Below are 24,525 nucleotides of genomic sequence, written 5' to 3' on the forward strand. Positions count from 1 at the left end.
TAGGTGGTAATTAAGAATGTGTTGAACCTCCAAGCCTCCAGTGAGTGGTGTTCAACAGGTATGTTTAGTCAATAATTTGGATATCTTATTGGAACATATATAAGAATTTATCAGTAATTGAAATTGGGTTATGTAATCTTTCACAACCCTAACTGGGAGGGCTTGAAATAGTTAAAGGGTTCCCTTGGAGAACATTTGTTTTCACAATAGCTATTCTACCTAGCCAGGAGAAGAGTTGAAGTTTACACCTTGCCAAGGCTCGTTTAAGCTCTCTAAGCAAAGCAGAATAGTGTAGCAATGGAAGAGCATAACTTAACCACTCAGTAAGTGCTCAGCTTTAAATCAAATGGGATTGGCAGGGTCACTCCAAGTTGCTGTAGTAGTGGGTGCAGCAACAGTGCCTTTATTTTCCCCAGGTTCATTTTAAACCTATTTTGCTATACGTCTTAAGTGGGACAACTCAGAAAGTAAAGGAGTGCTTATTTGCATCTGTAGGCCTCTCTCAAACGGCAGCCCTATGTTCCTTGACCCAAAGTCAACAAACTGGCTATAATAGGTGCAGCTGGCGAAGGGTCTTTCACCTTTTGCAATGCTTCAACTAAACTCTTTTGGCCTAGACGATTCTTCCTAGCCTCCCTTTTTTTACTGAATTTAACCCCAAATTTAGTTTTTTGCCTGTATTGTTACTTAGAAATTTAGGAATTTCTCTGGTCCTTACATTTCACTTTGGTGCCAGTCTGTTAAAGTTGTCTCTCTTTTTCTGGTTTAGAGGCATGCTACTCTAGTCCTTTGTTAGCTAGACACTTGTAAGCCAACATTGAAAGCTTCTGTGAATCCCTATAACTTAAATCAGGTATAGTGCAAGTGGGGAGAACACTCCTCCTTCAGTCACTCTATAACCACAGACTGGTTAAGTTCATGAAAATCTTTGGCCTTCATATCTCTCAAACACTCATTCCAATAGCGCAATGTGCCATCAATCTCTCAAAGAAGCTCTCTCACTTTCTTTGGAAATCAGATCTGGCTTCATTTATTTATCGCTCATTTACTCAACTTCAATGATTTTTTTTCTCCTACTGACTAGCGCTCCTCCTGTGGACAAGTGATTCATTAAAGGTGCTGCCTTATTCACATCATCAAAAACCTACGCTCTACAAGAGATATTAAAACTCAAAAACCACTCTAAAATATACTGACTTTCCTAATACATGGATATAGACTCTGCTGAAAGCTTTACAGGTACACCTGCAGAGTTGGATATGGAATTACTTTTCCAAGATGTAGCTGTCTCTGCTACCATTGTGAGTTTTTCTTCTCTAACAATGTTTCCTCAGCAAATCTCTTTTTCTAGCCTTTGTAGTTCATTTTCCTGTCTTTTCTTTTCTATTTCCTTATCCTCTTTCTCTCTCCCTTTAATCATCCCAGGGGCCCCTTTCTTCTGTCTCTCTCGCTTCCTCTTGTTCCCGGTGAGCTAATCTCAACATCTTAATTTGAACTCTGTGATATTCTTCTCTTCCTCAGGTGTAGGTTCTGGAGTGCCAACTGCAAGTTCAAGGTTTCAATCAGACTTAACTCATCCAAAAGAATACCTCTTAGAGTTAGTGGCAATGGTCCACTAAGAATTGGGGTTATGGAGTATGTCTCAGGGAAATACTGGATGTCAAATTTAGGAACCAAACAGGATGTTAATGGGGAATGCCTTTGCCAAGAGAGCCTATAACCACTGTACTCCATTCCTGGGTTCTTGTCACAGTACTCACCCCAGAGCCTATCACATTCTCTTCTGTACCACCAGTTTCTGTAACTAGTCTTCGATATAACTGTACAGAATTTCCTTATGCGTGTTTCTGAAACCCCTCATCCCTTTCCCCAAACACAGACCCCTCAAACGTTGCAAGCACGAGTGTTAAAGTCTACTCCCACCAACCCTGTATCTCCCATTGTACTGTGCAGGTAGTGCTGTGTTCAAGATGAACTTACACTGTTCTGTTCAAGAAAGTTAGAACTGAAACGTGCAGATCTCACTGCTAGCTAACTGTGAGAAGTTGGCCTGGTATATGATGTCCATTATTCTCGTGGGCACCTTGCACCAGTCTAAACGACCCTTATTGATGGTGATTGTAAAGTCAACCTTATAGAAAGCTATCCTAGTGGTAGATGTGGTGAGCAGCCTTCAGACTTAGAGGCGAGTTAAGCAAGTTGTTTTTCCAGTCTATAATCTCTTGAATGATCAAATGAAAGTACACCACACAAGGTATATCAAATATATATGTATTTATTCTAAACACAACCCTCTGGCCTCTTTATGAGGCTAGAGGTAAAAGTACAATACAAGGAACCTAATTAGCATACAATAAGTTGACAGTATACGTTTTGCCCTAGGGGCCTCACAAACCATATACTCAAATAGTGGTATAAGAAAAACGTGAGGGATAGAAGCTAGACCTAGGACCTGTAGAACCGCTGGGTTAACCAGGAACCCCCCAAGGTAGGGAATGCAGGAGGCCCACTAGGGATGTGTGCAGTATCTGACCACAGCCGCGGATCATCATTGACTTCTAATGGAAAACTAACAAGTTACACTTTTACAATTTAAAGACACTTAGAGATGAGTTGCGAGGGAATCCTTTTAGACTTAGACACTTAGAGAGTCAAGACCCATGGGAGCACTGGAGTACTTGTGTTACCTCACCCAGGGAAGCCGGGTGCATAGGTGGTTTTTGGTGTCGGGTTTCCTCGACGATTCCTATGGAGAGCTGCGAAGAAGTGCTGCAGGCAACCAGAGGAAAAGTGTACGGGTGGATCCAAAGGTGGATCGAAGATATGAAGAACCTGAAAGCAGAGGGGACAGAGTCTGGATCACTTGCCAGTGACCAGGATGGCGTCAGGAAGGTGCCAGGGGATGTCGGGTGCTTTGAGGTGAAAGAGGTGAAGCTTGACTCTTCAGCCATGAGGTCCAGGAGGCATTGACGATGACCAGGAGCTGGATGCAAGCTGTCCCACAAAGGATGTCGAGTGCTGCAGCATCAGAATTCGGATTGGACTCACTAAGCCTTGGCAACAGCAACCCATGCAAGATGACAAGATTGGCTTCTGAGCAAACCAGCAAGGTCTGAGGGACTCCTCCTTTTGGAGGGGAGTCAAAGCATATCTGGAGCAACCAGAAAAGCTCAAGAAGTAAAGGATTGTCCTTCGTGGGGTCCCACTAGCCAAGAGACTAGGAATTACAAAGGAGCCTCGAGCTGAAATGCACAAAGCGGGCCCACGGAACACTCATGGAGTGTAGGCCTATCAGCTTCGGTGCAAAAGGTGCTTGGGGCAGGGGCTTCAAGTACCCCAATGCACAACTTCAGGAAACTTCGGGAATTAAGTGCAGTGGCAAAAATGTAGGATGTCCAGGAGTTCTGGTCTCTTGTGTCAGTTACGGGTCTCAGCTTTGATAGGAGCTTGGGTCAGCTTCAGGGATGTGTGGAAGTCAATGTCCTGTGTTGCAGATTCTTCAGGATCTGGCTGGAGCCTCGAAAATGCAGACCGGCAAAGATGCTTTTGGTACCTGTACTCGGGTTGTGTGACACTGCAAGGGAAGTGCATTATGGGATTTTGAGGAGTCAGAATTCTCGAATGGGTTGGGTTTTATTTTATCACGTCACTTAATTGGGAACATGTGCGAGTGTAGCATTTAAGCACGGCTTGTGCAGGAGGTCAAATGGTGAAGACTTTCCAACATTTGTTTGAGGCATTAAGAGGTTTAAAATGCCGGTTACAGCTTGCACAAGGTAAATGGGCATAACTTGATTCTGTAAAAGGGAAAGGGGAGGCTTTATGTTTCAATCTTTATTGTTTAGTATAAGCAATGTTTAAAATGGGTGCGGTATCTTTTTTAAGAGTTCTATTCCTCGAGTGGCTGGCTAAAGCTGTTGTTTTTTAATCTTCCGCAGTGACCCCTGACGAAGAACCTACGGGTTCGAAATGCATTGGGTTTTAACAAGCGTTTGCTATGAAATGTGGATTACTGCACGTGCCAATGTAAAAGCCTGGATTGGCGACATAAGGCATTTGAAAATGCGAAAATAAAATATTCTGGTCCTAATTGACGTCTCCGGAGTGATTCAATAAATAAACGAAGAATACGAGTAAAAGTGACATTTACAAATTGGAGTATTTTGGATAACCTGGTTAACTTTGGATAATGTGGTCTATAATGGAACAATTCCTATTTTCAGCAGTGCAACAGCAGGAAACGCAAACTGCGGTACCTTTTGAGCATCTTTGGTACCTGTTTTAACAGGGTGGTCACTCCTTGACCACAAGGGAGATTTCTTCCGTCTTCCAGTCGTTATGAAATATTGAAGGTCCAAGAGTTCTGTATCAGAGTTTCATCCAGGGTAATCTAAAGTCCTAGTGACGGGGTTCCTATTCTTATAGCAAGTTTAGGGGATGAACTAACTCTATGGCCCCACCTATGGGAGGGCCTGGGGAGGGGGTGGTTACACCCCTTCCCCTTGGTCCAGTTTTGCGCCAGAGCAGGGGCAGCGTGCCCCTGCAGCCTGTTTGAACTGGGGTATGCACAGGGACACCTTGTGTGCCCCAGGCACTGTCTGGAAAGCATTCACTGAATGCAACCCACCCTGCCCCAATACACTAAAGCTTGTCTGGGGAAGTGCTGGCACCTCCTGGGACGGGAAACCTATTGTCCAGGCCTTCCCTGCCGGAGTAGTCCCCAGCAGCAGGAAGTCAGACTCGTGTCTGTAACAGCAGCATCTATTTTGTGATGCTGGATCTCTTTTAAACTTTAACCGGGTGTACCAGTGTGTAAATGTCTTCTCCCTCTAGAAGGGTGGAATGCTACCCCCGCCGCCAGAACTGGTGGGGGGTAGTATTCCACAGTGTTTGACACCAAACACGACATGTTTTGATAAAGCCAAACCAAAGTTAGCATTACCCGCGAGGATTATAATGCCCTTAAGAGTATATGGTATGGCTAAATCACAGAACAGCCATAAGGAATTGATTGTGAAAGCTGCAGAGGGGCTCAGCTCATGCTAGGGCTCCCTCTCACACAAAACCAAGCACTCTGCCTTCAGGATTGTCAAGGCCTGCCATAGGAGTGACTTATAGGTTCATATGTGCATACCTGTGGTGCCATTTGGAAGGCTTCCCAGGGGTGACATAATACATGCTTCAACCCCTGGTAGGCCTCTGTACCTAAGGTACCATATACTAGGGACTAATAAGGGTAACCCAGTAACCAATCTGGTGTGTACCTAAAGTTCAGGTGATCAATTTAGAGCGAGAACAGCTAGGCTGGGGTTCTGATTAGCAGGGCCCCAGCCAGACTAGAGTCAATAAACCAGTGAAGCACAGCAAAAAGTGGGGGTAACCATAGGAAGCAGATCCTGCTCTCCTTCACTAACAACTGTCAGACACCTGTCAGGGGCTACAGGGCTGAGAGGGGCTACTGAGCCCCAGAGGTTCTTTTGCCACTCGTGGTCATTTGCCCCGCATGTCCTGGATCCCTTCCTACCATGACTATGCAAACTGGGCCAAATACAACCCTTTTTGCATTTGACTCTCAGGGTAGTGCTGGTAGAAATTCCAATGCATAGTAGTGGTAGTGTCAGAGGCAAAAGCCCAGAACTCAAAATCTATTAAGAATAGAATAACTTAATGTCTAGCTGAGTGCTTGTGTTTTTGTGAGAGCAAGTTCTTTATTCACAGAAAAAACCTAAATACTACAAAATGAAATGAGGTCGGATGATACAGGGCTTTATACCTAACTGTGATTTCACGAAGTTCTTCGCCCCCGTCTCATGGATCCATACCCAATGGGTGACCCTCTGCGACGGTGTCATGCTTCTCCGGTGATGCAACCCGCTTTGTCGGTGATGCGAAAGCGAACAGCTGCGGCAGCGGCACGCTTCTTCGGCAATGCAAAAGCAACTGCTGCAACGGCGACACGCTTCTCCTCGTTGCGTCGCACTACCAGCTCCCAGCGACACGCAGTCTTCTCAGAGGGCCCAAACAACATTAGGCACCTCTCTGCAGGTAGACTTCCTGGCAAGGGAATTCAGAGGAACTGGCGATGAAGTCTTGTATCCCTGAGACTTCAGGCAGGAGGCAAGCACACTTGAAGCCCTTGGAGATTCTTCCTCAAGATTATGAAAAGTCTCCTCCTTCAGCTTTCTTGGTTCTTCTCCTTGGCAAAGGTTTGTCTTAATTCTCAGAAGTGATCTAATATTCTGGGGTCTGGGACCCAATGTTTATACCAGAAAATTATTTGTCCTCTGAAGGCAGAGGGTGCCTGTGCCCAGCAAAACCAGTTCTGTGTAGCTTCCTGGCAGGAGGTGGAGACAGCATTTTTGAAAGCAGACCTGGCTCAGGTAGCTGAAAGGAAATCTCCTCCTCCTACTCTCTATTCTAGGAGGTCTCAGGTCAGTGAAAGGAAATCTCCGCCCCCGACTCTCTATTCAATGCAGGTCCTATTCAGCCCAGCCCTGACCCATCAGACTTCTGGAGCCAAATCCCTCTCCAGCTCCCTGTCGCTCACAAACCAGACATGGTATACACAAACCTAGCAGAGGCATGCTAGATGGTTAGGCAAGAAAATACCTATTTTATAAAAGTGGTATTTTCAAACAAGGAATGTAAAAACCAGTCTTACTAAAGGATGTATTTTAATATTCTGAGTTCAGGCATACTAAACTTTAATTTCCTATCTTGTTCCTAGGGTCAGTTATGATTATAAGATGTTATAATCAAACTGCCCATTCTGGCCTATGAGAACAGATAGCCTTGCCATAGTGGAAAACAAAATTGGCTGTAATTCACTATCAGCACATTCCACATACAACAGGGCGTACAATGCACCCTGACCTTGGACTTAGGGGTGAATAATATGCAGAAAATGGAAGGTTTAGGGACTGGCAAGTGTGTGCACTTGCCAAGTCGACATGGCAGCCCCAGGCTGCATACAGGCTCTGCAATGCCAGGCCTGAGACACATTTTAAAAGCTGATTCTGTGGATGGCACAGCCAGTGCTGCAAGCCCACAAGCAGCATTTGATTTACAGGCCCTGGGCACACATGGTGCACTGTAAGAGGATCTGACAAGTAAATCAAATAAGCCGATCATGGTGTCACTAATTCATTACAGCAAGTTACAATAGGGAGCACTTGCACTTTGGCACTGAATAGCAGTGGCAAAGTGCCCAAAGCATCTAGACCAGCAAAACACGTAGTACAAATACAAGAGGCAATAGACAAAAATTGAAGGGAGACCCACGCGAATGGTGTCAGGTCTAACACGTGTCCCCTCCAGCTGAAATGTGGGGGAACTACCCACCCCTTGGGAGCTCTCTTCACTAAGGTGGAAAAATCTGGACAGACCATCTGCATTGGCATGTTCTGTACCAGGGCAGTCTTCCACTGTGAAGTCCTTCCCCTGTAGGGAAATGTACCACCTCAACAGCTTTGGATTCTCTCCCCTCATCTGCATCAACCGTCTGAGGGGCCTGTGGTCTCTCTGATCCCGGAACTGAGTCCCAAGCAAGTATGTTCTCAACTTCTTCAGAACACAGCAAATGCCTCACGCTCAATTGCACACCACCTATGTTCCCATGGAAGTAACCTCCTACTGATGAAGGCTACAGGTTGGTCTAGGCCCTCCTCATTTATCTGTGAAAGAACAGCTGACACACCATGCTCTGAAACATCAGTCTGTACAAGGAACTCTTTAGAGAAGTTGGCGCCAGAATCACGGGCGACCTGCACATGGCAGTCTTCAGGGTATCAAAAGCTTTCTGACAGGTGTCAATCTAGTTCACTTGGGCTGTAGGGGCACCACCTGGCTGCTCCCAACCTGGTGCCCAAAATACACCACAGAACCCTGCCCGATCTGGCACTTACACGCCTTGATCGTGAGGCCTGCTCTCCGCAGCGCCATCAACACTTCCCAGAGGTGGCACAGATGTTCTTCCCAATTGGCGCTGACCACTGCAATGTCATCCAGGTAGATGCCACTGAAATCTTCCAGTCCAGCAAACACCTGGTTGACCAACCTCTGAAAGGTGGCAGGGGCATTCTTCATCCCAAAGGGCATAACCAGGAATTGGTAGTGTCCATCTGGTGTGGAGAATGCTGACCTCTCTTTTGCCCCATCAGTTAAGGCAATCTGCGAGGACCCAGACACTGGATCAAACGTGCTGCTCTGGGGATGGGGTGCGCATCAGTCCAGGGACTGAATTGAGCCCTCGGTAGCCCACACAGAACCAGAGTTCTGGTGTGGCACCCGGTGCAGCAGCCTTTGCGACCAAGACCACTGGGCTGGCCCAAGGACTGTTAGAGGACTCAATCACCCTTAACGCAAGCATCTTGGAGACCTCCTCCTTGATGCACGTTCTCACCCTGTCAGTGACTCTGTAAGTTTTGTGCTTCACAGGAGGGCTGTCCGCAGTGTCTACATCATGGACAAACCAATCAGTGACACTGGAAGTCAGGGAGAACAGATCAGAAATCTGTCCCAACAACTGACGACAGTCATTCTGCTGCTAGGGGTCAGGATGGAATAGAGGTGTACCCCATCCACTGACCCATCTTGCTCTGTCGCAGACAGGAGGTCAGGAAGAGGCTCAGTTTCCTCCTCCATTCCATCATCTGTCACTAAGAGCATGCCCACTTTGGACTCTCTAAGTGGGGCTTCAGGCAGTTGCCATGCAGGACTCGCAAGGGGTTCCTGAGAGACCGCAAGTCCACCATGTAGGTGACATCACTTTTGCTCTCTACCACCTCAAATGGTCCGGTCCACTTATCCTGGAGCGTACAGGGCTCCACTGGGGCCATGACCAAACTTTCTAACCAGGCTGAAGCTCAATCAGAATGCCATTCTGATCGTACCACCGCTTCACTTCCTCCTGGCTGGCTTCCAGATTTGCCTAAGCGATTTGCCTGAAATGCCGGGTTTTGGTTTCTTGAAGGCCAGCATGTAGCTATATACATCCTGGGGAGGGTTCCTGGGAGCTTTCTCATAGCCTTCCTTTACCAAATTCCGAGGTCCTCTCACAGGGTGACCATACAGCAGTTCAAAGGGGCTGAACCCTAAGGACGTCAGTGGCACCTCCCTGTAAGCAAAGAGAAGGCATGGCAAGAGGGTGTCTCACTTATGCCTCATAGGTTCCTCAAGACCCCTAATCGTGCCTTTGAGGGGCTGGTTGAATGTTTCAACCAGCCCATTACCTTGGGAGTGGTAAGGAGTGGTGAACTTATGGGTTACACAACACTCCTGCCACAGGGACTTCATATACTTGGATATGAAGTTGGTACCATGGTGTGACACGACCTCTCTGGGGAACCCCACTCGGGAGAAAATCCCCATTAACACATGACCCAGCACGGAGGCCATCACTGACCGTAGAGGGATGCTTCCGGGTACCGGGTGGCATGGTCCACCAACACCAGGATGAACCTGTTGCCCATGGCTGTCTTGGGATCCAGAGGCCCCCACAATGTCAATGCCCATCCTTTCGAAGGGGGTGCTGACCACAGGGATTAGCTGGAGAGGAGCCTTGTGCTTCCCCCCACTCTTAGCACTTGCCTGGCAAGTCTTGCAGGTCCTGCAATGAGTAACTGAACTCTTGCTCAATAAAAGTGGGTGACAAGCCTTTCAAAGGTCTTGTCCTGCCCCAAATGTCCAGCTTAAGCTACAGCATGAGCTAAACCCAGTAGGAAGGCTCTGAAGCACTGGGGTACCACCAGCACACGGGCTGACCCATGCTCAGCAACCTTAGGCTCACTATACAGGAGACCATTCTCCTAGTAGATCCAATATGATCCAGACTGATCACCCGCTGCCTGGTTTGCAGCCCGTTGCCGCATACCCACAAGAGAAGGGCATTTTTTCTGTTCCTCACAGAACTCCTCCCTGAGGGGTCCTCCTTCCTGCTGCCAATGGGTCTGCTCAAGCAGGTCCCCCAGTTCGGCTACCTGCTCCCCTGTAGGTTCCAGGGCACCCCCTCAAGGCCTGCCTCCTCCTGGGCCGTGGGAACGGGGGTGGCAGGTTTCTTATGCCCCTGCCTCTTCTCTTTAAGGCCGGCACCTGGGCCACTCTTTCAGGCTCCAGGTCCTCTTGAACACCTTTATTGGCTGCCATGGACCGAGTGATCAGACACGCCCACTCAGGCAGACCCAACATCTCCAAAAGAGCACTTCACTCTACCTTAGCCCAATGGGAGCTCTCTAAATCGTTACTTAACAGACAGTCAACAGGCATGGCTGGCCTCACAGCTACTTGAAGAGTACCTGAGACCCCACCCCACTCAAAGGGAAACTGAACCACCTTGCACTGGCTCTCATTGTTATCAGCAGCAACAGCTGGGTAAAATGCATTGGGGACCACCTGCTCTTCAGACACCAGCTGACAACTGACAGCTGTCACACTGGCTCAGGTGTCTCTTAGAGCCTCCACTCTATGGCCGTTGATGGTCACCCGCTGCCTGTGCTTTTTAGTGTTGTCAGGCAGCTGGGTCCTGGGGATCACCTCACCGTCTCCTAAAGAGACTAGGGGCATCTCTGTGGGACCCCACCCACCTTGGCACCCATCACCTCCCCCAGGGCTACACTAGCCATCTGCCGGGGTAGTATACCAGTGGGTGCTGTATTGTCTCTCTGTGGGCACTGGGGATCATAGAAACGGTGGCCTACCTCACCACGCTTAAAACATTTCAGGGGTCCCTTATGAACTGGTTTACCAGTTGGGCCCCTGACTTCTTCTCAGGGGGGGGCTGGGAACCCTTCCCTTGGGGATTGCTTTGGGCCATTTCTGGAACTACCTCTGTTTACCCTTGTCCCTCCCACTCTTCTGCTGGGGACCCTGCCCACCTGGCAAAGTCTCCCACATGACCCTTCTGGAACTGGGCGCTCACCCTGCGGACCGTCTCCTCAGCAAGCTTCCTAGGGTTAACCAGCTAGCTATCAATAAGGTGTTAGAGTAGCTCTGGAAAACAATTACTAGACAAGACAAGTGCTCCCATGCCAACAAATCATAGAGCCCCTGATAATCATTCAGTTTGCTACCCTACACCCACCCATCCAATGCTCTGTAAAAAAGTCACATATTCTACCCAAGTGCTAGACTCCAGTTTCTTACAATTCCTAAACCTTTGTCTATAAAGTTCAGGGGTCAACCCATACCTGGTCATTAAGGATTCCTTCATGGGCACATAAAAATTCCGATCCTCGGAAGGCAAATCCCACAAGGTATACTGTCCATCACTGAAGAACCGCCTCCACAACCCTCCACCCCAATCCTTCTCAGGGGCCCAGTGGGCGGTCATAGCTACCTCATAAGTCTTAAACCATTGCCCAGTATCTTCACTCTTATGAAACTTCTTAATGACATCCTTGGGAATAAACACTCTTGTTTCTACAGGCACGGATGTTGCGCTTCCACCAGAGGGAGACATTTCTAAACTTGTAGCTTTCAATTCCAAATACCTCAATATCCTCTCATGTCCAAATGCATTCTTTTCTCCTCCAAGGCTAACTTCTTATTTCTAACTCCATCTGACCACCTAGTTTGAGCTTGGTTATCTCCATATATTATGCATTCTATCTCTCTCCCTGTCCTCCAACTCTCTTGGGGTCAGGTCCTTTGAAGAAACACTGCTGCCTGCTCTGGAAGGCACTTGTTATGTTGTTATGTTCACTTGTATTGCGCACGGATACTCATGAGTGTCCCGGCGCGAAGCCAGAAGGGAACAAGAGGAAGATAACAAACAGGGAGGAGAGTTTGGTGTTTCGGTCATATATTTTTTTTTAAATGGCAAAGTACAGGAAAGGTCACAAGAAGAGATTAAGAAGCAAATAAATGACTTTCCTCCCATCCAGGCACACTGGCCCATCTAGCTGCCCATCTAAATTCTCTACCTTCTCCCTAGCCTCTGCAGATGCTACTGGTATTCCTAGATTCTACCCAGGCCTTCAGCGCCTTTTGGTATTCCTCTATCTTGGCGAGACCTTTCATAGAGACTTTAAATTTCCTGCAGGCAGCTTTGAGGTAAGACACAGTGTAGGTGTCAATCCTATCTTCTTCAAAATCAATGTCAACAAATGCAATGGATGCTGCTTTGCTCATGGTGAAAAACAGTTGGCAGTTCTCAAAAAGCAAAAACAAGTTCCAAGGAAAGTTCTACCAAAACATATCTGGTCGCACTGTATATGAGTTACAAATGCAAGTCCAAATCCTCACCGCTGACCACCAAAGTTAGAATTGGGGGTCTCTAGTTGGCAGAGGTAGGTACCTTTGACCAAGGTGGGTCTCTTGCTTCTAGTCAGGGAAAAGGGGGGTACACGCCTGGATAACCCCTGCTCACCCCCTTGGTAGCTTGGCTTATCTCAGAGGCAGTGTGTAAAACATTTGTGAACATATACAGTAATACAGTGAAAACACTACAAATGGACACCACACCAGATTAGAAAAATAGATAACCTTTACTAGACTTAACACAAGAATAAACAACAAAAGTCTACAATACTGTAATCAAAAATAGACTTTAAAAATGGTAGAAATAGCTTTGTTCAATGTAGATGGTAAATGTGACACTTTACTCTCCAAGTACCTTAGATGCGTCACGCAAAACAAACGAAAGGGCCGCAGGGAAGTTGCTAACACTCAGGGGATTGGATGCGTCGGTTCCTTGCTGCTGTGTAGGGGAGTTGAGGCTCGCTTCCTTACTGTGTGGGGAGTTGATGCGTCGTTTCTTACTGCGGCCCTGTGACGATGCGACAAGATGGAGCCACAATGTGATGTGTCATTCCGGTTTGATGTGACAAAATAGCGTCATTGATGCGATGAGACAATGTTGGATGAGATGTGTGCACACCCGACGGCCGTACAGCAAACCCGGTAACTTCTGATCCACGACAAGCCCTGTGACACGCTTCTCGGTAATGCAACGAGGACCTCTGTGGCTGCGTCACACTTTTCCGGTGATGTGACTCGCTTCTTCGGTGATGCGACAGCGAACAGCTGCGGTGTCGGCACGCTTCTTCAGCGATGTGACGGAAACTTCTGCGGCGGCGACATGATTCTCCTTGTTGAGTCACACTTCCAGTTCCCAGCGACACGCAGTCTTCTCAGAGGGCCCAAACAACATTAGGCACTCTCTGCAGGTAAAATTTCCAGCAAGGGAATTCAGGGGAACTGATGGTGAAGTCTTGTATTACTGAGAAATCAGGCAAGAGGCAAGCACCCTTCAAGCTCTTGGAGATTCTTCCTCAAGATTATGAAAAGTTCACAAAAAGTTCTTTTTACTTTTCCTTAAAAATAAAGTAACCACTCCAGGCCAACCCCAGAAATAGCCACGCAGCACCGGGGCAGTCTCCTCCTTCAGTTTCCTTGGTTCTTCTCCTTGGCAAATGTTTGTTTTGATTCCCAGAAGTTATCTAAAATTCTGGGGTCTGTGTCCCAATATTTATACCAGTAAATCCATTGTCCTCTGAAGGCAGAGGATGCCCATGCTCTTCCAAAAAAAGTTCTGTGCAATTTCCTGACAGGAGGTGGAGATAGCATTGTTGAAAGCAGACCTGGCTCAGGTAGCTGAAAGGAAATCTCTTCCCCCTACTCTCTATTCCAGGAGGGCTCAGGTCAGTGAAAGGAAATCTCCGTCCCACTCTCTATTCAATTCAGGTCCTATTCTGCCCAGCCTTGACCCATCAGACTGCTGGAGCCAAAGCCCTCTCCAGCCTTCTGTCACTCACAAACCAGACATGGAATACACAAACCTAGCAGAGGCATGCTGGATGGTTAGGCAAGTAAATACCTACTCTATAAAAGTGGTATTTTCAAACACAGAATGTAAAAATAACCCATACTAAAAGATGTAGTTTAACATTCTTAGTTCAGGCATACTAAACTTTAATTTCCTATCTTGTTCCTAGGGTCAGTTGTGATTATAATCTTTTATATTCAAACTGCCCATTCTGGCCTATGGGATCAGATAGCCTTGCCATAATGAAAAACAAAATTGGCTGTAATTCACTATCAGGACATGCCACACACCCCAGGGCATGTCCTACCTTTTACATACAATGCACCCTGCCCTTGAGCCTACCTTATGTGTGACTAATATGCAAAAAAGGGAAGGTTTAGGGACTGGCAAGTGTGTGTACTTGTCAATTGGTAACAACAACAACATAACGCTAAGGTGGGACCCAAGGGAATATTTATAGACCGGGCTCTGTGTATATCCCCAATAATTACATAACAACGACAAAATACCAGAGGGTCTCGAGAGGAAAAACACATGATTTGTGGTGTGTGTGAAAAAAGACAACAAATAAAATTGCAATGAACCTCAAATGAAAAAGTATTCTATGACAATATAAGGGATGGTCAAAGATACCCATCAGTCACCACTCGGAACCGCCCTTCATCATTTGGGTTTCTTCCATTGCCATCTACCCAAATAGGTTATTCTCAAAAAGAAGAAGATCAAGATGTAAATAGATCTCCTTGATTGAGAAAACCGGTAGTATGGTGTACCACTTCTCAGAATTAATGAGTGGAATAGTGTAGGGTGACTGATGCAGATCTATTTACATCTTGATCTTCTTCTTTTTGAGAATAACCTTAACTTTACTCGATCCGAGTGCCGCCTTTGACACTGTTGCTCATTGTACGTTACTCCAGTGTCTCAGGAAGGGAGGGGTGGGTGGAAAGGCATTGGCATGGATGGAATCCTTTCTGCAGGATCACAGTTTTCGGGTGGCTCAGGGACCGTTTAGGTCAAAGCGTGTTATGCTTAAACAGGGGGTGCCGCAGGGGTCCACCCTCAGCCCAACCCTGTTTAATCTATATGTTGCACCAGTGGCAGACATTACCGGAAGGTACGGGGTCAAAGGAGTGTCTTACACTGATGACACACAGCTGGTGGTGGCCTTGACATAATCGGATGAGAAGGCAGCCTCCAACTTTAACTCCTGTATGCAAGAACTGGCAGTTTGGATGGGTGAGAACTGCCTTAAACTAAACAGGAGTAAGACAGAGGTTTTGATCGTTGGAAAGGCACCCTGTGTGGTCATAGGTGTGGTGGCCTCAGACCCTTGGTCCGCCCCGGCTTATAGTGAGCAAGTCAAGAACTTAGGGGTGTGGTTAGATCACAAGCTCTCCTTTGAGCTTCAGACAAGGCGAGTGGCAGGAACTTGTTTTGGTATCTTGCGTAGTTTGAGCAAGGCCTTGGACACCCTGCCTACTGGAGCTAGGAAGACCATGATCCATGCCTTAGTAACCTCTAGGCTGGACTACAGGAATGTGCTCTACCTGGGGGCCAATGTTAGCTGTGTTCAAAGGCTTCAGCATATACAGAACGCAGCTGCCTGTCTGGTTATGACGCTGCCCAGGAGAGCATCCTCAAGGAAGGCGTTAGTTGCTCTCCATTGGCTCCCGATTAAGGAGGGCATCTTTGTGTGTGCCACAGTATCCTTCAAAGGAAGGGACCCGCATACCTATATAATCTTCTGAGACTGTATGTCCCCTCCCGCCAACTTAGATCTAGTGAGATGGGGCAGGTCACTGTCCCTAGAGTCAGGGCGGTAAGGATGGGCGGGCGCTCCTTCAGGTTTGTGGCGGCTCAGCAATGGAATAGACTCCCGCGGGGGCTGCGAAAGGATACATTGGAGGTGACCTTCCGTCAAAAGTTGAAAATTCTCTTTTTTCCAAATGAGTAGCTTCTATTACAGCCCTCTGATGGAGAGGGGACCTGAGAATGATATTCTCCTTTTCTTATGTACCGCAGAGCGGGGACACACTAGTAAAGTGTCACCAAGCGCGTTACAAATGTCATTATCATCATCATCAATTCGACATGGCAGCCCCAGGCTGCACGCAGGCTCTGCAATGGCAGGCCTGGGCCACATTTTACAAGCTGCTTCTGTGGAGTGCACAACCAGTGCTGCAAGCCCGCCAGCAGCATTTGATTTACAATCCCTGGGCACAAATGGTGCACTGTACAAGAGTCTGACAAGTAAATAAAATAAGCCAATCATGGTGTCACTAATGCATTACAACAAGTTACAATAGGGGGCACTTGCACTTTGACACTGAATAGCAGTGGCAAAGTGCCCAGAGCATCTAGACCAGCAAAACACATAGCAAAAATACAGGAAACAACAGCAAAAAATATGAGGGAGACCCACTCCAATGGTGCCAGGTTTAACAGGGCCGTACCTGCGATGAACATCACTGGCATCGACTTCACGTCTGAGACCCGGCTCAAGTGTCCTACAATTCCTGATGGTGGCCAAGATGCTGTTCGTGCATTATAAAATCTGCCACTCAAAGAGATTTCTTGAGTCTTATGGGGACACTGTCTGGTTTTGTTCTTTGGTGCATTGTAATACTATTCCCTGCCAGACATTGCCTACCTCACAGAGAAGAATCGAATAAGGGAGGCCAATTTAAGACCATCTACTGCCTTGGTCATGGACTTGAATCTACCTTTGTTTTGTCTATCCAGCTGACAGTCATTACCAGTCTTTCCAACATAGTATGTCATCTTCAAAGGTTTCTTTATTGGGTAAAATGAAATCTTTGAACTGTGATCTATCTACGTGTGCAGGGCATCAAGTACTTGTGCTGTTGTTTAATCTGGAAAGGGAAGGAGGAAGAAGCGGTCAGGGTTCACTCTGACATTTTATTGTGCGTTGAGGTTTTATCTTAGATTTTGGCCTTATTGGATAGATCAGTTGCTAATTATGATCATGTGCTGGATGTGCTGACCCCAATTTTAATAGGGGTGCAGCACCTTACCACCTTTGACCCTTGCCCTAGGAAGGAAGAGAAGTGAAATCTCAGGCCTCCTAAACTAACATGGTGACAAAAAATGTGAGGTCATATATTTGGGGCAATATAACTGTAATCCAGAAGCCACAAAGGATGCTGACATTGTGCCTTTCTCTTCCTCTCTTAATCAGTTGTTTGAAGAGCATTGTCAAGAAGCTCAAAGCGCCAATGCAACCATGACTAAGAAGCCCTTTCTTATTTTTTCAATCTTTAATAAAGGGGCATATCCTCCCACTGGTGTTGTTGTCCCCCTAACATGATCATTCTAGTGTTAATTCACCTAGGGCTTCCACAAGTGGTGTATCTTCTGTGAAAAGGGCCCCCGCTGGATGTAATAGGGTAAAACGCCTGAAGGGAATAAGGAAAAGAACCCGGTGAATTATGAAATTTAAGTCTAAAAAACTAACATCTTTTAAACGCTTTACAAGAGTCCCCCCCCAATTATTCCGCCACCTAAAGCAAAAGTGTCAAAGAATGCCACCGTACATCTAGAACCGGAGTCTAATTCTCCAGAAATAGTTAGTAGGCATTCTTTCTCTGATATAATAGAATTACCAATTTTGAAATGCCATCAGCAGGAGAAGGTTTTAACTCTGGATATGGGGGCACCTATTTATAGTAGAAGGGGCAACACAAAAGTGTATTAAGTGAAAGAGGATATCTCGTTGGGATCTACAGATATCAACTTGTTGAGCATTGGAAAAGAAGGTTGCAGGCCCCCCATGAAGTTGGGAGGCTCCCCAAAAGATCTTCATGAGTCTCCCCCTGTGGGGTATTGTCTCCATGCACAGTTCCTAAGTTTGTCAGAATCCTTAATGGGGCAGATTCTCAATTTTTTACATCAGCACAGCCACCCCTCTCGGGGGCTGGGCCAAAACATAACATAATAATAATTCTAGTGGAAGACCAGAATGTGGCAACATCTCTAATACCTAGAATTGTGTTTCTTTGTTTGATAATGAATTGGGCCTACTGAATAGAAGCTTCAATCTACAGCTCTTACTAGAAATTGTGGCCCTGCGTCTAGTAACAAGCTGAGAGATTGATTGTGTGTATCTGGGTTCCCTTGCCCCCCTTCTGAGTTCCAGGGTCATGTTTAGCTTGAGGATTGTTGCAATGCTGTTCCTAGGCAATGTAGATCACTTCTGGAAGAAAAGCATTGATGCATTTCCATTTGAGATGATTGCAGCTCCCAAGATTGTTAGCCTGAGTTAGGTCCCTCAGGAGTCTACCCAAGATCCACACAGTAGAAGGGGGACTGCAAATTTGAAGGACGTCACAATCTCTATTGGTAGAGACACAGGGAGGACAGTGATAAACATTGTGGGATATCAGGACCCATGGGCCAAGGAATCTGGGAAGGGAGAAGAGTTAGCTCCCTGGAGTTGGGTAGCAGGCGTCTTGAATGCTTTAAAAAGGATTAATAAACTTCCAATGTTGATAGGTAGCTCACTTGGGTAAAATTCTTTCTTGGAATATGGCTGGCCTGGGACTGTCTAATTCTAAATTGAATGTTATAATGCACTTTAGTCCATTGATACTTAGCTGCAGGAAACTTGGATTTTTTCAGATTTTAAATATGAGAATTATCCTGTGCAGCAAAACTCTTAGTAAAAGGCCATGCCAGTATAGGTATAGGTTTTCTACTCAATAGTGGCATAGATTTGAATCCTGAGGTGTTTCTTTTTTCCTCAAAACTCTGCATCTGCATAAAGTCAGCCCTGTTCAATGCAATAATAGGATCATATTCATCCTTCCTGTTAGTAAATGTTTATATCCCTCCTGGGAAGTCTCTCAATATCTTAGTTGACTCTATGTTCTCTTTTGTCCAAAATATCACTGCTTTGGAAGACTGCTTGTTGATTGTTATTGTGGGAGAATTAAATGCCAAAATCTCAAACTGTGCCTCTATGACTTTTGAAAATTCTGAGTTGGATGATGTATGGAGCATCCCTGAGGTCATCTGATCAGATCAAATAGACAGAGTTTACGTTTCCTGGAATGCCTGAGATCTAATTAAATAATTGCTCTCAAGGGCAGGTTTCAGGAGGACTCCCAAGACTCCTTTACTTTTTATTCCTTTTGAGGACATTCATTAATAGATTATATGGTGGTATCTTACCAAATGTTTGGTTTGCGTACCCAAAATGAGGTATTGAGGAGAGATTTGAGAGATCACAGCATCCTCTCTGTGGCTATTGACTTATTGTTTAAGGCGCTCAACTCCTGGAACTCCAGAAAAAGACACTATAGTCTATGAGACAAAATAAATGGCTGCCCTTTTTGGTCGAGTAATAATATACTGAACTGGGCCTCTCATATTAAAACAGAAAGTTTAGGTCCCTTTGTTACCACATCTGATAACCCAATCCCTGTGGTCAGAAAAGCAGTTGTCTCTTTCCGAACCTTTGCGAGCAAAAATAGAAGTACAAATGTTAAGTCCCCTGTGACTATCTCTTGGGTGGTAAAAAAGGTAAACCGTGATATTAACTACCCAGTGAGAAAACAATTTAAGTTGCTGCCATTAATGAGGCAAAGTGAAATTAACCAGTTGATGTGTGCAAGAACTAGATTGAAGATGGTTGAACAAAGAAAGTATAGAATGATCAGAAGTTAATTAAGTTGAGCGAAGCAGCTTCTTCTTGTGATTCATGTAAATACTGGTCTTTAATAGCCCAATATTGTGATTCCAGAATAAGGGTGAGGCGATTCCTACATCCGATGAAGAGTGGACTCAATATATTTTGCATATACACTTTCAATTCTTGCTGTAGCACTCTGATGGAGTTTAACATTGAGGCTGCTGCTTTGCATTGATATAGTCCTCCCTCTTGTGAGAAGATGAGAGGGTTTCATTAAGGTCAGAAGGTCCTCTGAGGCAATGGCCCATACGAACTTCGATATTCCTGATTAAACATGAAGTTTCTGTGTGGCGTGTTTGAATATTATTACCTGACTGGGGTGATGCCGTACTCCCGGAAGGGAAGTGTTGTTGTACATTCATATAAAAAGGGCCCAAAAACCGCTCCAGACAGTTTTAGGTAGATGTCATTACTGGATGTTATTGGGAAATTGCTTGCCAAGATGATACTTCTTCAGCTTCAGCATTGGGCTTTTAGTAATAACATTGTTCCAATTGAGCAGGCCAGCTTTCGCAAGAACTGTGGAGCTTTAGATAATGTTACAGCCCGTCAAACGTCATTAGAAAAGTACCTTGTTGGTAAGAGCATGAAGTGCCTTAGTGGGGATCTCCCAGGTTCGGTACAGTGATAGTTCCAGACACGTCTTCTGTTCTTTGGCAGTCTCTCCTCTACAAATGTATGATGGAGGTTGAAGCACACCAGTTCCAGGGACCAATGCACAGCATCTCGGGCATTTGCAACCTCTCAGACTGTGTGATTCCATTAGGGTTAACATGCTGACCTGCCCCAACGATGAGTCTTCCTCTTCTGTTGGCTGCTACACAGCACCATCTTGCAGTGGATGTCATAAACACAGGCATACTTCGAGTTGATAGTGTCTTTGACTGCAGTTCTCGACCAGAATTGCGTGAAGAGATCAGGAGAATTTCTCACACTAAGAGTCCCTAATGCTTTCACTCTCTAAAACAGTCTGCTTTCTCTGAGTGTTCCTGCTGCTGAGAACACGCTGGGATTCTCCTCCTGGATAGGCTTTACTCCAATAATGCCAGGCACACTCCTTTTCTTTCTAAGAAGGATGGCTTCGAGGCACTAGGCGTCACCTGAGCTCTGTCACCAGAAAGTGAACTCTTCAAGTGCTGTCTACTTCCCTCTGGGAGATTGGCTGTCACCTAGGGCCATATGTAGGTAGGACTTATTTACCGATTTTTAATTACCGAATTTTACCGATTCGGTAATTAAAAATCGGTAAATAAGAATGGGGGACATGTAGGAACATCCAGATGTTCCTTTTACCGAATCGGTAAAAATCTGTATTTACCGATTCGGTAAATACCGACCGGTAATGGCCATTCATTCCTATGGGCTTTGCAGCCCATAGGAATGAATGGGCATTACCGATTCGGTATTTACCGAATCGGTAAATACAGATTTCCACAAGGGTGCAGGGGGTGTCACTTTGACACCCTCTGGCACCCCCACAAGAGGCTCGGGTGCCATGTGGCAGGCATACCTGCCCTAAGGGCAGGTCTGCCTGTCATATGGCACAGGTGTGCATGCACACATGTGCATGCACACCGGATTCGGTATTTTACCATCAAATATATTTGATGGTAAAATACAGATTCGGTAAGGGTTGTGGGACTCAGAAGAGTCCCACCTACATATCAAAATTATCGAATAGGTTAAAATACCGAATCGGTATTTTACAGATTCGGTAAATTTACCGATCGGTAAATTTACCGATTCTGTAAAATATGTGGCCCTACATACCATTTCGTTAATACCGGTCGGTAACGGCCGAAAATACCGATTTTCGGCCGTTACCGACCGACCTACATCCGGCCCCTAGACACCAGCCCTGGTTGTGCAGTAGGTTATTAAGTGTGCATACAGATCAATCCTTGTGGGTTTATTTGAATACCACTTTTGTACATATTTTATAGACAAGGGGTTTGGATCCACTGTCTAAAACTTGAAAAACATTCTGGTCCACATCTAGATCCATGAAGAAACTCAGGACCCACCCTAGATATCCCATCTTTCTATATTGCTATCCAAGAAATCGCTGTATGTATTCCTGGTAAAAGCCCCCTGCTAAAAAAAGAATCGTAATAAAAAGGAGGTCACTTAACTTTTATTTCTGGTCAGTAAATATGATGAAATGGTCAAAAACGTTGACCATATTTGTAAAAGACAATGGCTACTATTGTCCCTAATGAGTTACAAAGGTCCCTTTCCTCCAGACGTCTTAAATATATAAATGTAAGCACCATAAGGAATGAGGGTCCCAGGGGCATAGCTTCCATTGGTGCAGAAGATGCAGTGGCACCAGGGCCCAGAGAGCTAAGCTAACAGACCTTTTGAACCCTGAATATTGGTGTATTACACAGTTCAAACAGCGACCGGAGGGTCCGTATATTTCCTTGAAATAGGGCCCATGACAAAGCCAGTGTCCATAAAATTAAAATGTCGATTCTGGGATTTCAGTCCCTATAACCATTTTCCAATGGCGTTACGGATTATTTGTATTTTATTTCATAGTTTCGTTATGGTTTAATACAACAACATAAACATGCTCAAGTACAAGTTAATGCATCATTAAATATGCATACATAATAAAATACCATTTTATCCACCACTTCATGCTGTTTAGCGCCAGTCTGCCCGAGGATAATTCATGAAACTTTACCAAGTATTTACATATTGAGTTAAAACAGTAAAATACAAACCGCCTCAGGCCTGTGAAGGGATTCTGTGATGAGCTGTACGTCACACCGCACAATACACAGAGCGACTGACGTCAGGCCATTGTCACGTAAAAAGCAGCACGTGTTGCAACGCAGCGACAACCGGGATGTCCCGTACACCTATCTGGCTTCAAACAGCGACGTGATTTACAGTGGAAGAGCACTGAGTAGAGTTGAGAGTTCTGCCGGATTATCCACCATCGAGCCGCAGTGACGTGTCAACGCCGTTATCACAAGATCTGTTAAGGTAACTATGAGGCTTTTGTGAGGCAATCTAAGTCTCGTGCGCATAAATAGCATAATGGGGAACTCGGGTTGCCATCTTTGCTGTAAAAATATATGTGCCATACTGCCATAAATATATGTTGACCTCACAGGTCTCAGCAGGGACGAAAGGAGATGTGCTCTATGGTGGCAAGGAGTGGCGGGCAGGATGTGCTGGGGCCGAGTCATGAAGGGTGTTTCTGGCAGCGAGCGGAGCCGAGTGCCTGTTTTATGCGCTTACAAGGCGTAAAGTGGATTCATTTTTTAATCCGATATTTCTGAGACAGTGTTTTATTTTCAGAAATCATAGTTCGGAAAAGGCAAGTTTTTTTTTTCTTTCGGAGCTGTGTGGTCAGAAAAAAAAGCACAGGCACATGCATCAACCATTTTGCGAGCGCAAACGGTGCGATTCTCAAAAATCGTCCGTTTGCGCCCACAAAAAGGGCATTTGCGATGCATCAAGGTTCAAGGCACTTTCAATTTGAGAATTCTTAAATAATTGCGATTTCTCAAATTGCAGTTGCATTTAAGGAATCACAATTTGCGATTTCTTAAATGCACTGCAAGAAACACATTGAAATAGCGATTTCGCTATTAGGGGCGCAAATTATCATGAAGTTAAACTTGATGGTAATTTGCAAAAACTTTAAAAAAAGCACTAAAGTGCATTTTTCAAAGTTGTAGGTTACACAAACACACATGCCCTTGGGGCATGTGTGTGCGCAACCTGTGTGCACAGAGCAATTTCAAGGGTGCAACAGGGTGTCCGGACATCCTTGCACCCTTGAAATTGCATGCGCAATTTGCGAGTACCTATTTGTGCTCGCAAATTGCGCATGCAATCTCAGGGGCGTACATCTGGCCCTAACTCTGCGAAATACTGTTTCAAATGAATCCACTGTATATGCCCTGCAAGAGTGTAAAACACTAAGGGCCCGATGTACGACCCACCAATTTACAATTCACAAATTGCGTAACATTTGCGACTCGCAAATTGGGATGTATTACAGTGTCTGAGACAATATTTGTGATTCCCAATGGGGTGGCAAATTGCATGCCTCATGAATATTAATGAGGCTGTCGCAATTTGCGACCCCATTGGGAATGGCAAGCACTCTCAGGGAGGGTGACCTGCTGGGGTCAGTAGACCACCATGTCTGAGACTGCTTTTAAATAAAGCAGTCTTTTTAGGTTGAGCCTAGAACAGCGCTGCTTGCTCGACATTAGTAAGGGGGTTTTCAAAGTGCTACCACTGGCCTCAAGCTTGCGTGCACGTGCGCAGCCGCCATGTGGGTTTCTTTCAAGGCTCATTAAGCCTTGCATGCCTCCACGCTTCGATTCTCTCCCCCTCCCCCACCACAGATCTGCTGGCCTCTACTCCCCCCTCTCTATACTGCAGAAGGCCGCGCGCACCACTCGCGTGCTTTTAAAAAAACGAATTTTAGCTCGCACGCACAACTACTGGGCTTGAGTTACTTTCTATTTCAGCCCAGGTCACTTGCGATCCCAACTCCCTCCCTCCCCTCCCACATCAGCGCCAGAATGGACGGTAGTCTTGCTGTATAGTAATTAAAATACAATTTAGTTGTGTTTTGAAAAGGGAAGGTCTCCCTTCATGCAGAAAGACATCGCATAAGTGAGACAGGTTTGGCACAGTGATATTTTATTTGTAATGCCTGCATGGTGTGTTAACCTGAGCACTCATTTTATTGGTCAACACATCCCAAAAGAGATGCAGTACTTCCACCTTCTGTCCATTTGTTAAACTACATTTATCTACACAAAATAATGATGTAAGGATCGGTAGGCAAATCAGACTGATCATTCCCCGGTGTACTGTTGATACACACTCTATCTACGCCCTACAGCCAACCAAAGCTCACCTGGTCTATTTCTGCCCCTTGTGCATCAAGATACACTCGCGCGGAAAAGAAATCTCCTAAAGCATGAAAATGTTTATTCCCCAAGGTTTTGTTTAGATTTCCTTACTTTCCTGGGCTTGTGTTACTTTCTATTTCATCCCAGGTCACTTGCGATCC

At 45.8% G+C, this 24,525-nt stretch overlaps 2 protein-coding genes across 13 annotated transcripts in view; one reads left to right on the forward strand and one right to left on the reverse strand.

Moving 5' to 3' along the window:
• The window catches only part of LOC144773006 (uncharacterized), a 2,495,654-nt gene extending 2,473,432 nt beyond the window's left edge, over nt 1-22,222 (reverse strand). Inside the window, exon 1 of one of the 2 annotated variants that reach the window (XM_078657753.1) lies at nt 22,100-22,222. In XM_078657753.1, coding sequence (XP_078513879.1) covers nt 22,100-22,102 — 3 coding nt within the window. In that variant the 5' untranslated portion in view covers nt 22,103-22,222. Of the gene's footprint in view, nt 1-22,087 lie in introns of both variants that reach the window. The other variant, XM_078657752.1, reaches the window with a different exon arrangement.
• A 58-nt stretch (nt 22,223-22,280) lies between these two features.
• LOC144773009 (uncharacterized) overlaps nt 22,281-24,525 on the forward strand; it is a 631,039-nt gene continuing 628,794 nt past the window's right edge. For 6 of the 11 annotated variants that reach the window (XR_013599900.1, XR_013599897.1, XR_013599899.1 and 3 more), the window contains exon 1: nt 22,283-22,469. The gene's annotated coding sequence lies outside the window, so the exon portion shown is untranslated. Of the gene's footprint in view, nt 22,470-24,525 lie in introns of all 11 variants that reach the window. The other 5 variants (XR_013599896.1, XR_013599898.1, XR_013599902.1 and 2 more) reach the window with 4 other exon arrangements.

Source organism: Lissotriton helveticus, chromosome 8 (assembly GCF_964261635.1).
Source record: "Lissotriton helveticus chromosome 8, aLisHel1.1, whole genome shotgun sequence".
In the NCBI taxonomy this organism is placed as follows: domain Eukaryota; kingdom Metazoa; phylum Chordata; class Amphibia; order Caudata; family Salamandridae; genus Lissotriton; species Lissotriton helveticus.